The following is a 19533-nucleotide window of genomic DNA, read 5'->3' on the forward strand; positions in this document are numbered from 1 at the left end:
GGGCGTTGGGGTCCGGGGGGGATCCCCAAAATCGTGGGGGTGCCAGGGGACCCCAAATTGTGTCGGTGACACCCCGGGGGGGGCACAGGACACCAGGAGGTGACAAAAGGGGTGACAAGGACATGGGGGAGTGACAAAAGGTGACAAGGACGTGGGGGGTGACAAAGAAGGGGGTGACAAGAACAAGTGATGTGACAAAAGGTGACAAGGACCTGGGGGGTGACAAAGAAGAGTGACAAAAGGTGACAAGGACCTGGGGAGTGACAAGGGGGTGACAAAAGGTGACAAGGACTTGGAGGATGACAAAGAAGGGGTGACAAGGATGGGGGGGTGACAAGGACATGGGGAGTGACAAAAGGTGACAAGGACATGGGGGTGACAAGGGGGTGACAAAGAAGGGGGTGACAAAAGGTGACAAGGACAAGGGGGTGACAAAAGGTGACAAGGACGTGGGGGGTGACAAGGGGGTGACAAAAGGTGACAAGGACATGGGGGTGACAAAGGAGGGGGTGACAAGGACGTGACAAGGACGTGGGGGGTGACAAGGGGGTGACAAAAGGTGACAAGGACGCGGGGGTGACAAGGGGGTGACAAGGACGTGACAAAGGAGGGGGTGACAAAAGGTGACAAGGACACGGGGGTGACAAGGGGGTGACAAATGGGGGTGACAAAGGAGGGGGTGACAAAAGGTGACAAGGACATGGGGGTGACAAGGGGGTGACAGGGATGCAGCCGGGAGCTGACGAAGGAAAGGGGGAGGCCAGGACGCGGCCGGGAGGTGACAAGGACACTCGGGCCGTGTCCCCATCAGCCCCAGGCGGGCCCAGCCCGGCGCGTGCCGGTGTCACCCGCTGTCACCCGGTGTCACCCGGGGGAGCGGGCCGCGGCTGTTGACTGCACACAGTGCCACACCTGCGGTGTCACCGGAGCCAGCCGCTGTCGCCGGGGGGGTGGGGACACTGCCACACCCGCGGTGGCCCTGTCCGGTTGTCACCGGCCCCCGGGGCCATTTAACGGCGGTGCCACCGCGGCGGGGAGGGGACACCATGGAGGGGACCCGGGGGACGCGGCTGGAGGAGGCCGAGAGGGAGAGTCTGGTGGGGGCTGTGCATGGAGTGTCCGGGCCCGGTACGGGGACACCTGGGGACACTCGGGGACACCTGGGGACAGAGGGACAGCCGGGCACGGGGAGCACAATGGCGTTTGTGGCGCTAAAACGGGGACAGGAGAGGGGACGATGAGGAGGGAGGACACCCGGGAAGGGGACAGGGTTGGGAACAGGTGGGGACAGCCTGGGGACAGCCTGGGGACACTCGGGGACAGCCTGGGGACAGCCTGGGGACACTCGGGGACAGCCTGGGGACAGCCGGGCACGGGGAGCACGATGGCGTTTGTGGCGCTAAAACGGGGACAGTGGGGAGGGGACAGTGAAGGGGACAATGGGGAGGAAGCACTCGGGGGGTGACGGTGACCTGGGGACAATCGCGGGGAGGGGACGGGAGAGGACCCGGGGACAGGCTTGGGGACAGGAGGGGACAGCGGGGGAAAGTAGCCGGGGGTGGTCGTGGCGAGGGGACAGGGACGGGGACAGAGGGGACCCGGGTGGGGCGGTGACCGCGGGGACAAGCGGGGATGCCGGGGGGTGGTGGCCGCGGGCCGGGGTGACAGCGGAGTGTCCCCGCAGTGGTGACAGCCACGCGCATGGCGGGGGCGGCCATGTACGAGCTGGTGCGGGTGGGACACGCGGAGCTCGTGGGGGAGATCATCCGGCTCGATGGGGACATGGCCACGCTCCAGGTGTACGAGGAGACCTGTATCCTGTCCCCGCTGTCCCCGCTGTCCCCTCCCCGCCACCCTTCTGTCCCTCCGACCGCCCCGCGCTGTCCCCGCCACCCCTAAGTGTCCCTTCCTCCTGTCCCCTCCCTGTTCTGACCCTGCCTTCAGCCCCTGAGCCTTGTCCCTCATCCTGTCCTGTCCCCTCTTGTCCCCTCCCTGTCCCCTCATCCTGTCCTGTCCCCTCATCCTGTCCTGTCCCTTCCCTGTCCCCTCCCTGTCCCCTCATCCTGTCCTGTCCCCTCTCTTGTCCCCTCCCTGTCCCCTCATCCTGTCCTGTCCCTTCCCTGTCCCCTCTCTTGTCCCTTCGTCCTGTCCCCCTGTCCCCCCACCAACTTTCCTGGTCCTGTGCCCTCTGTCCCCCGTCCTGTCCTCTGTGTCATCTGTCCCCTCCCCGGCCCCCCCGGCCCCCGTGTGCCCCCCAGCCCCACTGTCCCCCCCAGTCCCCGTGTCCCCACTGTCCCCCCCAGTCCCCACTGTCCCCCCACTGTCCCTCTTAGTCCCCGCTGTCCCCCCCAGTCCCCGCTGTCCCCCCCAGCCCCACTGTCCCCCCCAGTCCCGGTGTCCCCCCCAGCCCCCGTGTCCCCCCAGCCGGTGCCGTCCCCGTGTCCCCGAGCGCGGTGACATTTCCTGAGCGGCCGCAGCGGGGGTGCAGGTTGGGGACCCGGTTCGGCGCACGGGGACGCCGCTGTCGGTGGAGCTGGGTCCGGGCATCCTGGGCTCCATCTTCGACGGGATCCAGCGGCCGCTGCGCGACATCGCCGAGGCCACGCGCAGCATCTACATCCCGCGGGGCACCAATGTCCCCGCGCTGCCGCGACACCTGGCCTGGGACTTTGTCCCCAGCAAGGCCATCCGGGTGCGTGCCACCTCCCTGCAACCCCGTCCTGTCCCTCTGTCCCATCGCTGTCCTGTGCCCCCTTCCCCATCTGTCTTCGCGTGCCCTCTGTCACCTTTCTGTCGCCCAGTTCTGTCCCCTCCCAGCCCCGCCATCCGCTTCGTGTCCCCTCATCCTGTCCCCTCCCAGCCCCGCCGTCCCCTTCGTGTCCCCTCATCCTGTCCCCCTGTCCCCTCCCAGCTCCGCCATCCCCTTCGTGTCCCCTCATCCTGTCCCCCTGTCCCCTCCCAGCTCCGCCATCCCCTTCGTGTCCCCTCATCCTGTCCCCCTGTCCCCTCCCAGCTCCGCCATCCCCTTCGTGTCCCCTCATCCTGTCCCCTCCCAGCCCCGCCATCCCCTTCGTGTCCCCTCATCCTGTCCCCTCCCAGCCCCGCCGTCCCCTTCGTGTCCCCTCATCCTGTCCCCTCCCAGCGCCTCCATCCCCTTCTTGTCCCCTCATCCTGTCCCCCTGTCCCCCTGTCCCCTCTCAGCTCCGCCATCCCCTTCGTGTCCCCTCATCCTGTCCCCTCCCAGCCCCGCCATCCCCTTCTTGTCCCCTCATCCTGTCCCCCTGTCCCTTCCCCGTCCCTTCTCTGTCCCACCCAAACTGTCCTGCCACCCACTGTGTCCCCCTGTCCCCTACCTGTCCCCCTGTCCCTGCCCTGTCCCCTCTGTCCTGTGGCCTCCCTGTCCCCCCATCCTGTCCCTCTGTCCCTCTGTCCCCCCTGTCCTGTCCCCTGTCCTTTCTCTGTCCCTCTGTCCCCCCTGTCCTGTCCCCCCTGTCCTGTCCCGCTGTCCTTTCCCTGTCCCTCTGTCCCCTCCCTGTCCCCCCATTCTGTCCTCCTGTCCTTTCCCTGTTCCTCCTGTCCCCCCCAGACCCTCTGTCCCCTCCCCATCCTGTCCCCCCAGCCCTTCTGTCCCCTTCTTGTCACACTTCTCCTGTTGTCCCCCTTTGTCCCCCCATCCTGCCGTGTCCCACTCAACCCCTCTGTCCCCTTTTGTCCCCTCCAGACCTGTCCTGTCCCTGTCATCCTCCATTGCCGCCTCCTTCTGTCCTCCCCTGTCCCCTCCCTGTCCCCCCTGCCAGGGAGGGGACCCCAAAAAGGGGGTGGGGACACACTGACACAGGGGACACAGGAGCAGGGGGGCTGTGGGGACACTCTCAGGGACACGGGTGTCACAGAGCCGTGGGGACATTGGGGGACACGGGAACACAGGGGACACGGGGACATTGGGGGACAGGGGGACACAGGGGACACGGGGACATTGGGGGACACGGGGACATTGGGGGACACGGGAACACAGGGGACACGGGGACATTGGGGGACACGGGGACATTGGGGACACGGGGACATTGGGGGACACGGCGACATTGGGGGACACGGGGACATTGGGGACACGGGGACATTGGGGACACGGGGACTGTAGAGGTCACAGCGACGCGGGGGAAGCGGCGGGGGACACCGGGTACATGAAAGGACACGGGGACAGCACCGAGTGTCCCTCACGGTGTCGCCGCCGTGTCCCCAGGTCGGGAGCCACGTGACGGGCGGGGACATTTACGGGACGGTGGCGGAGAATTCGCTGCTGCAGCACCGGCTGATGGTCCCGCCCCGCAGCCGCGGCACCGTCACCTACATCGCGCCCCCGGGGCACTACGGCGTGGCGGTGAGCGGGCACCGGCCGGGGGGGTTAACGGCACCGGCCGGGGGGATTGACCGGGGGGGTTAACGGCACCGAGCGGGGGGATTAACGGGATGGACAGGCGGCACCGACCGGCGGGATTGACCGGGGGGATTGACCGGGGGGATTAGCGGGATGGACAGGCGGAATTAGCGGGACCGACCGGCGGGATTGACCGGCGGCACCGACCGGAGGGACCGACCGGGGGGGATTAACGGGATGGACAGGCGAGACCGACCGGAGGGACCGACCGGGGGGATTAACGGGATGGACAGGCGGCACCGACAGGCGGGATTGACCGGGGGGATTGACCGGGGGGATTAACGGGACCGACCGGCGGGATTGACCGGGGGATCAGCCCGCCTGGCCCCCACCGCTCCCCCCGATCCCAATCCCCATCCCAATCCCTCTGGTGATCCCGATCCCGCTGATCCCGACCCTGCTCCCGCTGATCCCGAGCCCGATGATGCCAATAATCCCAACGATCCTGATCCCAGTGATCCCGGGCCAATCCCGGCCTGATCCCAATCCCGATCCCGCCTGATCCCAACCCCGATCTCGGCCGATCCCGATCCCGCCTGATCCCAGACTGATCCCAGACTGATCCCGGCTGATCCCGGCTGATCCCAGCTGATCCCAGACTGATCCCAGACTGATCCTGCCTGATCCCAGCTGATCCCAGACTGATCCCAGACTGATCCCAGACTGATCCCAGCTGATCCCAGACGATCCCAGACTGATCCCGCCTGATCCCGACTGATCCCAGCTGATCCCAGCCTGATCCTGGCTGATCCCAGCTGATCGCAGACTGATCCCGGCTGATCCCAGCCTGATCCTGGCTGATCCCGCCTGATCCCAGACTGATCCCGCCTGATCCCAGACTGATCCCGGCCGATCCCGGCCGATCCCAGACTGATCCCGGCCGATCCCGCAGGACGTGGTGCTGGAGCTGGAGTTCCAGGGGGTCCGCGAGCCGCTCTCCATGATCCAGGTGTGGCCGGTCCGGCAGGTCCGGCCCGTGGCCGAGAAGCTCCCGGCCAATCACCCCCTGCTGACCGGCCAGAGGGTCCTGGACGCGCTCTTCCCGTAGGGACCGGGACCAGGAGCGGGAACGGGATCGGGATCGGGATTGGGATCGGGAGCGGGATAGGGGGGGTGCGCTGTTCCCATCAGGATTGGGATCGGGATTGGGATCGGGAGCGGGATTGGGAGCGGGAGCAGAATTGGGATCAGGATCGGGATTGGGATCGGGATGGGGGGGGTGCGCTGTTCCCGTAGGGACCGGGAGCGGGATCAGGATTGGGATCAGGATCGGGATCAGGATAGGGGGGATGCACTGTTCCCATCGGGATTTGGATCGGGATCGGGATCGGGATCGGGATTGGGATTGGGATCGGGATCAGGATTGGGATCAGGATCGGGATCAGGATAGGGGGGATGCACTGTTCCCATCGGGATTTGGATCAGGATCGGGATCGGGATTGGTATCGGGATTGGGATCGGGATCAGGATTGGGATTGGGACTGGGGGAATGCACTGTTCCCGTAGGGAATGGGATCGGGATCGGGGGGATGTACTCTTCCCATAAGGAATGGGATCGGGATTGGGATCGGGATGGGGATCAGGATCGGGATGGGGGGGTGCGCTGTTCCCGTAGGGAAGGGAGCGGGATCGGGATTGGGATCAGGATCGGGATCAGGATAGGGGGGATGCGCTGTTCCCATCGGGATTTGGATCGGGATCGGGATTGGGATTGGGATCGGGATCAGGATTGGGATTGGGACTGGGGGAATGCGCTGTTCCCGTAGGGAATGGGATCAGGATCAGGGGGATGTACTCTTCCCATAAGGAATGGGATTGGGATTGGGATCGGGATGGGGGGGGTGGGCTGTTCCCGTAGGGAATGGGAGCGGGATTGAGAACGGGAGTGGGGAGTACACTGTTCCCATAAGGAATGGGATCGGGATCAGGACTGGGATTGGGATCGGGGGATGCGCTGTTCCCGTAGGGAATGGGATCGGGATCGGGATTGGGATCGGGATCGGGATTGGGATCGGGATCAGGGGATGCGCTGTTCCCGTAGGGATTGGGATCGGGATTAGGATCGGGATTAGGGGATGCGCTGTTCCCGTAGGGATTGGGATCGGGATTAGGATCGGGATTAGGGGATGCGCTGTTCCCGTAGGGAATGGGATCGGGATTAGGATCGGGATCGGGATTGGGATCGGGATTGGGATCAGGGGATGCGCTGTTCCCGTAGGGAATGGGATCGGGATTAGGATCGGGATCGGGATTGGGATCGGGATTGGGGTTGGGATCGGGATCAGGGGATGCGCTGTTCCCATAGGGAATGGGATCGGGATTGGGATCGGGATCGGGATCAGGGGATGCGCTGTTCCCATAGGGAATGGGATCGGGATTAGGATCGGGATCGGGATTGGGATCGGGATTGGGATCAGGGGATGCGCTGTTCCCGTAGGGAATGGGATCGGGATTAGGATTGGGATCGGGATCAGGACTGGGATCGGGGGATTGCTGATCCCGTCGGGAGTGGGATTGGGGGACTGAGCTGTTCCCACAGGGATCCGGGGAGGGAACAGGGTGGGATTGGGGTGGGAGGGAAGTGGGACAAAGTGGGGAGGGAGGGACGGGGACAGGGACAGGGATGGGGACAGGGACAGAGAAACAGGACGGGACAGGAACAGGGATGGGGACAAGGACAGGAACAGGGATGGGGACAAGGGCAGGGACAGGGATGGGGACAGGGAAACAGGACGGGACAGGAACAGGGATGGGGACAGGGATGGGGACAGCGATGGGGACAGGCACGGGGTGGCTCCAGGGTCCCAGTGCCACCCCCGTGCCGTGTCCCCGTGTCCCCAGGTGTGTCCAGGGGGGCACCACGGCCATCCCGGGCGCGTTCGGCTGCGGGAAGACGGTGATTTCCCAATCCCTGTCCAAGTATTCCAACAGTGACGTCATCGTCTACGTGGGCTGCGGCGAGCGCGGCAACGAAATGTCCGAGGTGCTGCGGGACTTCCCCGAGGTGACACCGCCACACGCGACACGCGGGGACAGCGGGGTGGCAGGGCGGTCACAGTGACATGGGTGTTCATGGGGGGTCCTCAGTGGCGTCCCCGAGGTGACACCGCCACACGCGACACGCGGGGACAGCGGGGTGGCAGGGCGGTCACAGTGACATGGGTGTTCATGGGGGGTCCTCAGTGGCGTCCCTGAGGTGACACCGCCACACGGGGGGTGGCAGGGCGGTGACAGTGACACCCGTGTCCATGGGGGGTCCTCAGTGGCGTCCCCGAGGTGACACCGCCACACGGGGGCTGGCAGGGCAGTGACAGTGACACCCGTGTCCATGGGGGGTCCTCAGTGGCGTCCCCGAGGTGACACTGCCACACGGGGGTGACAGGAGGGTGACAGGGGAGTGACAGTGACACCGGTGTCCATGGGGGGTCCTCAGTGGTGTCCCTGAGGTGACACCGTGACACGGGGGGTGGCAGGGGGGTCACAGTGACACCGGTGTCCATGGGGGGGTCCTCAGTGGTGTCCCTGAGGTGACACCGTGACACGGGGGGTGGCAGGGGGGTCACAGTGACACCCGTGTCCATGGGGGGTCCCCAGTGGCATCCCCGAGGTGACACTGCCACACGGGGGTGACAGGGGGGTGGCAGGGCAGTGACAGTGACACCGGTGTCCATGTCCTCAATGGCATCCCCGAGGTGACACCGTGACATGGGGGGTGGCAGGGGGGTGACAGTGATACCGGTGTCCATGGGGTTCCTCAGTGGCGTCCCCGAGGTGACACCGTGACACGGGGGAGGCAGGGCAGTGACAGTGACACCCGTGTCCATGGGGGGTCCTCAGTGGCGTCCCCGAGGTGACACTGCCACACGGGGGTGACAGGGGGGTGACAGGGGAGTGACAGTGACACCGGTGTCCATGGGGGGTCCTCAGTGGCATCCCCGAGGTGACACCGTGACACGGGAGGTGGCAGGGGGTGACAGCGGGGTGACATGGAGGGGCCAGGGGGTGACAGTGGCCAGCTGGCCGTGGGGGTTGGTGGCAGGGCTGTCCCATGATGACACAGGGGTGACAGGGATGGCAGCACGTGGTGACAATGTGGCACCGGTGTCCCCAGCTGACCATGGAGGTTGGTGGCCGCTCCGAGTCCATCATGAAGCGCACGACGCTCGTGGCCAACACGTCCAACATGCCGGTGGCCGCCCGCGAGGCCTCCATCTACACCGGTGTGTGACAGGGACACTGGGGTGTGACACGGGACAGGGACACGGGACAGGGACACGGGGTGTGACAGGGACACGGGACAGGGACACGGGACAGGGACACGGGGGTGTGACAGGGACACGGGACAGGGACACGGGACAGGGACACGGGACAGGGACACGGGGTGTGACAGGGACACGGGACAGGGACACGGGACAGGGACACGGGGGACAGGGACACCGGTGTGTGACAGGGACACGGGACACGGGACAGGGACACGGGGTGTGACAGGGACACGGGACAGGGACACGGGGTGTGACAGGGACACGGGACAGGGACACAGGGTGTGACAGGGACACGGGACAGGGACACCGGTGTGTGACAGGGACAGGGACAGGGACACGAGGGTGTGACAGGGACACCGGTGTGTGACAGGGATACGGGACAGGGACACGGGACAGGGACACGGGACAGGGACACGGGACAGGGACATGGGACAGGGACATGGGGTGTGACAGGGACACGAGGGTGTGACAGGGACAGGGGGGTGTGACAGGGACACTGGGGACAGGGACACGGGGGTTTGACAGGGACACTGGGGACAGGGACGTGGGGGGGACGGGGACATGTGTGTATGACAGGGACACGGGGGACAGGGACATGTGTGTGTGACAGGAACATGGGGGTGTGACAGGAGTGTCACACAGCAGTTGTGCTGTCCCTCACACGTGTCAGTGTCACACAGGGATCACGCTGTCCCTCACGTGTGACACGTGTGACACTTTGCACACCCGTGTGACAGGGATCACGCTGTCCCTCACGTGTGACACTTTGCACACCCGTGTGACAGGGATCACACTGTCCCTCACGTGTGACACGTGTGACACCTTGCACACCCGTGTGACAGGGATCACGCTGTCCCTCACCCGTGTGACACTTTGCACACCCGTGTGACAGGGATCACACTGTCCCTTACACGTGACAGTGTCACACAGGGATCACGCTGTCCCTCACGTGTGACACTTTGCACACCCGTGTGACAGGGATCACGCTGTCCCTCACGTGTGACACGTGTGACACCTTGCACACCCGTGTGACAGGGATCACACTGTCCCTCACGTGTGCCAGTGTCACACAGGGATCACGCTGTCCCTCACGTGTGACACGTGTGACACTTTGCACACCCGTGTGACAGGGATCACACTGTCCCTCACGTGTGCCAGTGTCACACAGGGATCACGCTGTCCCTCACGTGTGACACGTGTGACACCCCTTGCACACCCGTGTGACAGGGATCACGCTGTCCCTCACACGTGTGCCAGTGTCACACAGGGATCACGCTGTCCCTCACGTGTGACACGTGTGACACTTTGCACACTCGTGTGACAGGGATCACGCTGTCCCTCACACGTGTGCCAGTGTCACACAGGGATCATGCTGTCCCTCACGTGTGACACATGTGACACTTTGCACACCCGTGTGACAGGGCTCACACTGTCCCTCACGTGTGACACATGTGACACTTTGCACACCCGTGTGACAGGGATCACGCTGTCCCTCACGTGTGACACGTGTGACACCTTGCACACCCGTGTGACAGGGATCACGCTGTCCCTCACACGTGTGCCAGTGTCACACAGGGATCACACTGTCCCTCACGTGTGACACGTGTGACACGTGTGACACTTTGCACACCCGTGTGACAGGGATCACGCTGTCCCTCACGTGTGCCAGTGTCACACAGGGATCACGCTGTCCCTCACGTGTGACACGTGTGACACTTTGCACACCCGTGTGACAGGGATCACGCTGTCCCTCACGTGTGACACGTGTGACACTTTGCACACCCGTGTGACAGGGATCACGCTGTCCCTCACACGTGTGACACGTGTGACACTTTGCACACCCGTGTGACAGGGATCACGCTGTCCCTCACGTGTGACACGTGTGACACTTTGCACACCCGTGTGACAGGGATCACGCTGTCCCTCACGTGTGACACGTGTGACACCCCTTGCACACCCGTGTGACAGGGATCACGCTCTCCGAGTACTTTCGGGACATGGGCTTGCACAGCTGCCTCCTGGCCGACTCCACCTCGCGCTGGGCCGAGGCGCTCCGGGAGATCTCGGGGCGCCTGGCGGAGATGCCGGCGGGTGAGACCCCAAAATCCCGGGAATTGGGGGCAAAACGGGACCCCAGGGAACGGGGAGGGGTTCAGGAACCCCCAAATCCTGGGACTGGGGACCCCAAAATCCCGGGAATTGGGGGCAAAATGGGACCCCAGGGAACGGGGAGGGGTTCAGGAACCCCCAAAATCCCGGGAATTCGGGGCAAAACGGGACCCCAGGGAACGGGGAGGGGTTCAGGAACCCCCAAATCCCCAAAATCCCGGGAATTGGGGGCAAAATGGGACCCCAGGGAATGGGGAGGGGTTGAGGAACCCCCAAAATCCCCAAAATCCCGGGAATTGGGGGCAAAACGGGACCCCAGGGAATGGGGAGGGGTTGAGGAACCCCCAAATCCCCAAAATCCCGGGAATTGGGGGTAAAACGGGACCCCAGGGAATGGGGAGGGGTTGAGGAACCCCCAAATCCCCAAAATCCCGGGAATTGGGGGCAAAATGGGACCCCAGGGAACGGGGAGGGGTTCAGGAACCCCCAAATCCTGGGACTGGGGACCCCAAAATCCCGGGAATTCGGGGTAAAACGGGACCCCAGGGAATGGGGAGGGGTTCAGGAACCCCCAAATCCTGGGACTGGGGACCCCAAAATCCCGGGAATTGGGGGTAAAGGGGCCTGAGCACACAAGGAGGAGCTGCCGGACCCCCAGAGGGGCCCTGGGGCGTGGGGGTGACAGGGGGTGACAGCCGTGTCCCCAGGGGTGACAGCCGTGTCCCCAGGGGTGACAGCAGTGTCCCCAGGGGGTGACAGCCGTGTCCCCAGGGGGTGACAGCTGTGTCCCCAGGGGATGATAGCAGGTCCTGGGGGTGACAGCGGTGTCCCCAGGGGGTGACAGCGGTGTCCCCAGCAGTGACAGCCGTGTCCCCAGGTGGTGACAGCCATGTCCCCAGGGGTGACAGCAGGTCCTGGGGGTGACAGCAGTGTCCCCAGGAGGTGACAGCAGGTCTGGGGGTGACAGCAGTGTCCCCAGGAGGTGACAGCAGGTCTGGGGGTGACAGCAGTGTCCCCAGCAGTGACAGCAGTGTCCCCAGGGAGGTGACAGCCGTGTCCCCCCGCAGACAGCGGGTACCCCGCGTACCTCGGGGCCCGCCTGGCCTCGTTCTACGAGCGCGCGGGGCGGGCGCGGTGCCTGGGGACCCCCGAGCGCGAGGGCAGCGTCAGCATCGTCGGAGCGTGAGTGTCCCCGTGTCACCATGAGTGTCACCATGAGTGTCACCATGAGTGTCACCATGAGTGTCCCCGTGTCACCATGTCCCCATGTCCCCGTGTCACCATGAGTGTCACCATGTCCCCGTGTCACCATGAGTGTCCCCGTGTCACCATGAGTGTCCCCATGAGTGTCACCATGAGTGTCCCCATGTCCCCGTGTCACCATGAGTGTCCCCATGTCCCCGTGAGTGTCCCCATGTCCCTGTGAGTGTCCCCATGTCCCCATGAGTGTCCCCATGTCTCTGTGAGTGTCCCCGTGTCCCCGTGAGTGTCCCCGTGAGTGTCCCCGTGAGTGTCCCCGTGTCCCCGGGGAGGAGACCAGGGCAGGGGGACCCCCCCGTGCACCCCCAGCTCACCCGGCCCCCCACAGGGTGTCCCCCCCCGGAGGGGATTTCTCGGATCCCGTCACCTCGGCCACGCTGGGGATCGTGCAGGTGAGGGGACACGGGGGACACGGGGGACACGGGGGGACACAGGGGACACTGGGGACACTGGGGACAGGGGGGACACAGGGGACAGGGGGGACACAGGGGACAGGGGGGACACAGGGGACACAGGGGACACTGGGGACAGGGGGGACACAGGGGACAGAGGGGACACAGGGGACACAGGGGACACGGACAGCGTGGTAGGGGCGTGAGTGGGACAGGGACACACCCGGGGAGGGGACACGGGGGGCACAGGGAAGGGGACAGGGACAGGCTGGGGAACATGGGAGTGACATTCCCAAGCTGGGGGTGACACGAGGTGACAGTGGGTGACAGTGGGTGACACAGGGGTGACACTAGGTGACCTGAAGGTGATGCTGGGTGACCTGAAGGTGACACTGGGTGACCCGAAGGTGAACTGGGGTGACACTGGGTGACCCGAGGAGACAGTGGGTGACACTGGGTGACCCGGGGGTGACACTGGGTGACCTGAGGGTGACACTGGGTAACCCAGGAATGACAGTGGGTGACCCGAGGTGACACTGGGTAACCCGAAGGTGACCTGGTGTGACACTGGGTGACCTGAGGGTGACCCGGGGTTGACACTGGGTGACCCGAGGGTGACAGTGGGTGACTCAAAGGTGACCCTGGGTGACCCAAGGGTGACCCTGGGTGACTCGAAGGTGACCTGAAGGTGACACTGTGTGCCCCGGGGGTGACACTGGGTGACCTAGGGGTGACACTGGGTGACAGTGGGTGACCCCAGGGTGACCCTGGGTGACCCGGGGTGACACTGGGTGACAGTGGGTGACACTGTGTGCCCCGGGGGTGACACTGGGTGACCCGGGGGTGACAGTGGGTGACAGTGGGTGACCCGGGGGTGACACTGGGTGACCCAGGGTGACACTGGCTGACAGTGGGTGACCCAGGGTGACACGGGGTGACACTGGGTGACCCAGGGGTGACACTGTGTGCCCCGGGGTGCCCCTGGGTGGCCCTGGCAGGTGTTCTGGGGGCTGGACAAGAAGCTGGCGCAGCGCAAACACTTCCCCTCGGTGAACTGGCTCATCTCCTACTCGCGGTACCTGCGGGCGCTGGAGCCGCACTACGAGCGCGCCCACCCCGAGCTGCCCGCGCTGCGCGACCGCGCCCGCCGCATCCTGCAGGAGGAGGAGGAGCTGGCCGAGATCGTGCAGCTCGTGGGGAAGGTGGGACTGGGGGATTGTGGGGTCTGGGATGTGGGGTATGGGGTCTGGGATGTGGGGTTGGGATGTGGGATATGAGATATGGGATATGGGATGTGGGATATGGGATGTGGGGTTGGGGTCTGGGATCTGGGGTCTGGGATCCTGCAGGAGGAGGAGGAGCTGGCCGAGATCGTGCAGCTCGTGGGGAAGGTGGGACTGCGGTTTGTGGGGTCTATGGGGTCTGGGATGTGGGATATGGGATGTGGGATATGAGATAGGGGATATGGGATATGGGATATGGGATATGGGATATGGGATATGGGATGTGGGATATGGGATATGGGATATGAGATATGGGATGTGGGATATGGGATATGGGATATGGGATGTGGGATGTGGGATGTGGGATATGGGATGTGGGATATGAGATGTGGGATGTGGGATATGAGATATGGGATGTGGGATATGGGATCTGGGATATGGGATATGGGATGTGGGATATGAGATATGGGATGTGGGATATGGGATCTGGGATATGGGATGTGGGATATGGGATATGGGATGTGGGATGTGGGATATGGGATGTGGGATATGAGATATGGGATGTGGGATGTGGGATATGAGATATGGGATGTGGGATATGGGATCTGGGGTCTGGGACCCTGCAGGAGGAGGAGGAGCTGGCCGAGATCGTGCAGCTCGTGGGGAAGGTGGGACTGGGGGATTGTGGGGTCTGGGATGTGGGATGTGGGATATGGGATATGGGATGTGGGATATGGGATGAGGGCTCCAGGATGTGGGATATGGGATGTGGGATATGGGGTCTGGGACCCTGCAGGAGGAGGAGGAGCTGGCCGAGATCGTGCAGCTCGTGGGGAAGGTGGGACTGGGGTTTGTGGGGTCTGGGATATGGGATATGGGATGTGGGATATGGGATGTGGGATATGGGATGTGGGATATGGGATATGGGGTCAGGGATGAGGGCTCCAGGATGTGGGGATATGGGATATGGGATGTGGGATATGGGATGTGGGATATGGGATATGGGATATGGGATGTGGGATGTGGGATATGGGATGTGGGGTCAGGGATGTGGGATATGGGATATGGGATGTGGGATATGGGATATGGGATGTGGGATATGGGATGTGGGGTCAGGGATGAGGGATATGGGATATGGGATGTGGGATATGGGATGTGGGGTCAGGGATGAGGGCTCCAGGATGTGGGATGTGGGATATGAGATATGGGATGTGGAGTCTGGGATGTGGGGTCTGGGATCCTGCAGGAGGAGGAGCTGGCTGTGGTGCAGTTTGTGGGCAAGGTGGGATTGGGATTTATGAGGTCTATGGGGTCCTGGATGTGGGATATGGGATATGGGATATGGGATGTGGGATATGGGATGAGGGATATGGGATATGGGATATGGGATGCGGGGTCAGGGATGAGGGATATGGGATATGGGATGTGGGATGTGCGATATGGGATATGGGATGTGGGGTCAGGGATGTGGGATATGGGATATGGGATGTGGGATATGGGATGTGGGGTCAGGGATGAGGGCTCCAGGATGTGGGGTCAGGGATGTGGGATATGGGGTCCAGGATGAGGGCTCCAGGATGTGGGATATGGGATGTGGGATATGGGATGTGGGATATGAGATATGGGATGTGGGATGTGGGGTCCAGGATGAGGGCTCCAGGATGTGGGATATGGGATGTGGGATGTGGGGTCAGGGATGTGGGATATGGGGTCCAGGATGAGGGCTCCGGGAAGGGGTCCTGGCGCGGGCAGTGCCGGGACCCCGCTGTCCCCCGCAGGCGTCGCTGGCCGAAGGTGACAAAGTGACACTGGAGGTGGCCAAACTGCTCAAGGACGATTTCCTGCAGCAGAACGGATACTCGGCCTACGACCGGTACCGGGACCCCCGGGACCCCCGACCCTGACCCCCAACCTGACCCCAAACCCTGACCCCAAACCCTGACCCCAAACCTGACCCAAACCCTGACCCCAAACCCTGACCCCCGACCCTGACCCCAACCCTGACCCCAAACCCTGACCCCAACCTGACCCCAAACCCTGACCCCCAACCCTGACCCAAACCCTGACCCAAACCCTGACCCCCAACCCTGACCCAAACCCTGACCCCAACCCTGACCCCAACCCTGACACCAAACCCTGACCCCAAACCCTGACCCCAAACTCTGACCCCAACCTGACCCCAACCTGACCCCAAACCCTGACCCCCAACTCTGACCCCCATAACTCCTGAGCCTCCAACCCCCCCATCCTGACCCCCCCAGACCCTCCCTGAGCCCCCCGGGACCCCCCCCCAGGTTCTGCCTCTTCTACAACCCCGTGGGCATGCTGCACCCTGACACCCCCAACCCCCTCCTGACCCCCCAAACCCTCCCTGACCCCCCAAACCCCCCAGACTCCCCTCCCTGACCCCCCCGGGACCCCCCCAGGTTCTGCCCGTTCTACAAGACCATGGGCATGCTGCACCCTGACCCACCCTAATCCCCTTTAACCCCCTCCTGACCCCCCTAATCCCCTACCCTGACCCCCCAAACCCCCTCCCTGACCCCCCGGGACCCCCCAAAGTTCTGCCTCTTCTAGAACCCCGTGGGCATGCTGCACCCTGACACCCCCAACCCCTTCCTGACACCCCCAACCCCCTCCTGACACCCCCAACCCCTTCCTGACGCCCCAAATCCCCTCCCTGACCCCCCAAACCCCCCTCCCTGACCCCCCCGGGACGCCCCCCAGGTTCTGCCTCTTCTACAACACCGTGGGCATGCTGCACCCTGACCCACCCTAATCCCCTTTAACCCCCTCATGAACCCCCAAACCCTCCCTAATCCCCTCCCTGACCCCCAACCCTGACCACAAACCCCCTCCCTGACCCCCCAAACCCCCCAAACCCCCACCCTGACCCCCCCGGGACCCCCCCAGGTTCTGCCCGTTCTACAAGACCGTGGGCATGCTGCACCCTGACACCCCCACCCCCATCCTGACCCCCCAAATCCCCTCCCTGACCCCCCAAACCCCCCACCCTGACCCCCCGGGACCCCCCCAGGTTCTGCCCGTTCTACAAGACCGTGGGCATGCTGCACCCTGACACCCCCAACCACCTCCTGACCCCCCAAACCCTCCCTAATCCCCTACCCTGACCCCCAACCCTGACCCCAAACCCCCTCCCTGACCCCCCAAACCCCCTCCCTGAGCCCCCCGGGACCCCCCCAGGTTCTGCCCGTTCTACAAGACCGTGGGCATGCTGCAGAACCTGGTCACCTTCTACGAGCTGGCTCGGGGGGCGGTGGAGGGCGCGGGCCCCGAGGAGCAGCGTGTCACCTGGGCCACCATCCGCGAGGGGCTCGGGGACATCCTGTACCGCCTGAGCGCCATGAAGTTCAAGGTGGGGGTCCGGGGGGCGAGACCCCCGTGGGAGGGGTCCTAGGGGAAGGGGGGTGGGGGTCCCAGCTGAAGGGTAAAGGGGGGGAAAGGGGTGAGAGACCCCGCTGGGGGGGTCTCACATAAAGGTTAAAAGTGGGGAGGGGGTGTCAGACCCTCCTGGGGGTCCCAAGTTGAGGTTAAAGGTGGGGAGGGGGTGTCAGACCCTCCTGGGGGTCCCAAGTGGAGATTAAAGGTGGGGAGGGGGTGTCAGACCCTCCCTGGGGGTCCCACCTGAAGGTTAAAGGTGGGGAGGGGGTGTCAGACCCTCCTGGGGGTCCCAAATAAAGGTTAAAGGTGGGGAGGGGGTGTCAGACTCACCCTGGGGGTCCCACATAAAGGTTAAAGGTGGGGAGGGGGTGTCAGACCCTCCCTGGGGGTCCCACGTGGAGGTTAAAGGTGGGGAGGGGGTGTCAGACCCTCCTGGGGGTCCCAAGTGGAGGTTAAAGGTGGGGAGGGGGTGTCAGACCCTCCTGGGGGTCCCAAATAAAGGTTAAAGGTGGGGAGGGGGTGTCAGACCCACCCTGGGGGTCCCAGGTGGAGGTTAAAGGTGGGGAGGGGGTGTCAGACCCACCCTGGGGGTCCCAAGTGGAGGTTAAAGGTGGGGAGGGGGTGTCAGACCCTCCTGGGGGTCCCACGTGGAGGTTAAAGTTGGGGAGGGGGTGTCAGACCCTCCTGGGGGTCCCAAATAAAGGTTAAAGGTGGGGAGGGGGTGTCAGACCCACCCTGGGGGTCCCAAGTTGAGGTTAAAGGTGGGGAGGGGGTGTCAGACCCACCTGGGGGTCCCAGGTGGAGGTTAAAGGTGGGGAGGGGGTGTCAGACCCACCTGGGGGTCCCAAGTTGAGGTTAAAGGTGGGGAGGGGGTGTCAGACCCACCCTGGGGGTCCCACGTGGAGGTTAAAGGTGGGGAGGGGGTGTCAGACCCTCCTGGGGGTCTCACATAAAGGTTAAAGGTGGGGAGGGGGTGTCAGACCCTCCTGGGGGTCTCACATAAAGGTTAAAGGTGGGGAGGGGGTGTCAGACCCGCCCTGGGGGTCCCAGGTGGAGGTTAAAGGTGGGGAGGGGGTGTCAGACCCTCCTGGGGGGCCCAAATAAAGGTTAAAGGTGGGGAGGGGGTGTCAGACCCTCCTGGGGGTCCCAGGTGGAGGTTAAAGGTGGGGAGGGGGTGTCAGACCCACCTGGGGGTCCCAGGTGGAGGTTAAAGGTGGGGAGGGGGTGTCAGACCCACCTGGGGGTCCCACCTGAAGGTTAAAGGTGGGGAGGGGGTGTCAGACCCTCCTGGGGGTCCCAAATAAAGGTTAAAGGTGGGGAGGGGGTGTCAGACCCGCCCTGGGGGTCCCAGCTGAAGGTTAAAGGTGGGGAGGGGGTGTCAGACCCTCCTGGGGGTCCCACGTGGAGGTTAAAGGTGGGGAGGGGGTGTCAGACCCTCCTGGGGGTCCCACATAAAGGTTAAAGGTGGGGAGGGGGTGTCAGACCCTCCTGGGGGTCCCAGCTGAAGGTTAAAGGTGGGGAGGGGGTGTCAGACCCTCCTGGGGGTCCCAGCTGAAGGTTAAAGGTGGGGAGGGGGTGTCAGACCCTCCTGGGGGTCCCACGTGGAGGTTAAAGGTGGGGAGGGGGTGTCAGACCCTCCTGGGGGTCCCACATAAAGGTTAAAGGTGGGGAGGGGGTGTCAGACCCTCCTGGGGGTCCCAAGTTGAGGTTAAAGGTGGGGAGGGGGTGTCAGACCCTCCTGGGGGTCCCACCTGAAGGTTAAAGGTGGGGAGGGGGTGTCAGACCCTCCTGGGGGTCCCAAGTTGAGGTTAAAGGTGGGGTTGGGGGGCGAGACCCCCATGGGGGGGACTTGGGGGGAGGTTAAAGGGGGGGAAGTGGGGCAGAGACCCCCGTGGGGGGGTCCTGGGTGGGTCACGGGGGGCGAGACCCCCATGGGGGAGGGGTCCGGTGTGAAGGTCGGGGTGGGGGGAGGGGGGACACCCTTGGGGGGGGACAGGGGGTGACCCCGCTGTGTCCCCGTGTCCCTCGTGACGGGTGGGGGGGGGGCCGTGACCCCATTTGGGGGGTCCCGCAATAAACCCCGGGTGGATTTTTGGGGTGTGGGTGCCCCGGGGGGTGTCCGGGGTGACCCCCGGGGTGACCCCCGCGTGTCCCCCGTGTCGCCCGTGTCGCCCGTGTCGCCAGGACCCGGTGAAGGACGGCGAGGAGCAGATCCTGGCGTGCTACGCGCAGCTCCAGGAGGAGATGGTGGCGGCCTTCCGCAGCCTGGGGGACTGAGGGGACACCGGGGGGACAGGGGGACACCGGGGGGACTGAGGGGACACCGGGGACACCGGGGGACAGGGGGGACACCGGGGACACCGGGGGACACCGGGGGGACTGAGGGGACACCGGGGACACCGGGGACACCGGGGGGACTGAGGGGACACCGGGGACACCGGGGGACACCG

The 19533-nt window shown here is 64.4% G+C and overlaps 1 protein-coding gene across 1 annotated transcript; it reads left to right on the top strand.

The window, feature by feature from the left end:
- The first annotated feature begins 1013 nt into the window (after nt 1-1013).
- On the top strand, nt 1014-19444 carry LOC147648811 (V-type proton ATPase catalytic subunit A-like). The gene is made up of 14 exons (XM_086866388.1): nt 1014-1128; nt 1685-1813; nt 2478-2692; nt 4241-4378; nt 5328-5479; nt 7277-7439; nt 8547-8655; nt 10666-10788; nt 11874-11988; nt 12395-12458; nt 13457-13660; nt 15460-15554; nt 16886-17057; nt 19268-19444. Exons 1-14 carry the CDS (start codon nt 1047-1049, stop codon nt 19358-19360), a joined length of 1854 nt encoding a protein of 617 aa, XP_086722514.1. The 5' UTR covers nt 1014-1046; the 3' UTR covers nt 19361-19444.
- The last annotated feature ends 89 nt before the right edge of the window (nt 19445-19533 follow it).

This window comes from Cyanistes caeruleus, chromosome 30 (assembly GCF_971803275.1).
Source record: "Cyanistes caeruleus chromosome 30, bCyaCae1.hap1.1, whole genome shotgun sequence".
Lineage (NCBI taxonomy): Eukaryota > Metazoa > Chordata > Aves > Passeriformes > Paridae > Cyanistes > Cyanistes caeruleus.

Bases quoted from the DNA above. Each gene is read 5' to 3' on its own strand.
- LOC147648811 (XM_086866388.1), top strand. From the start codon at position 1,047: ATGGAGGGGACCCGGGGGACGCGGCTGGAGGAGGCCGAGAGGGAGAGT. The intron at 4,379-5,327 runs GTGAGCGGGCAC...CCGATCCCGCAG, and splicing joins CGGGGCACTACGGCGTGGCG to GACGTGGTGCTGGAGCTGGA. The intron at 10,789-11,873 runs GTGAGACCCCAA...GTCCCCCCGCAG, and splicing joins CCTGGCGGAGATGCCGGCGG to ACAGCGGGTACCCCGCGTAC.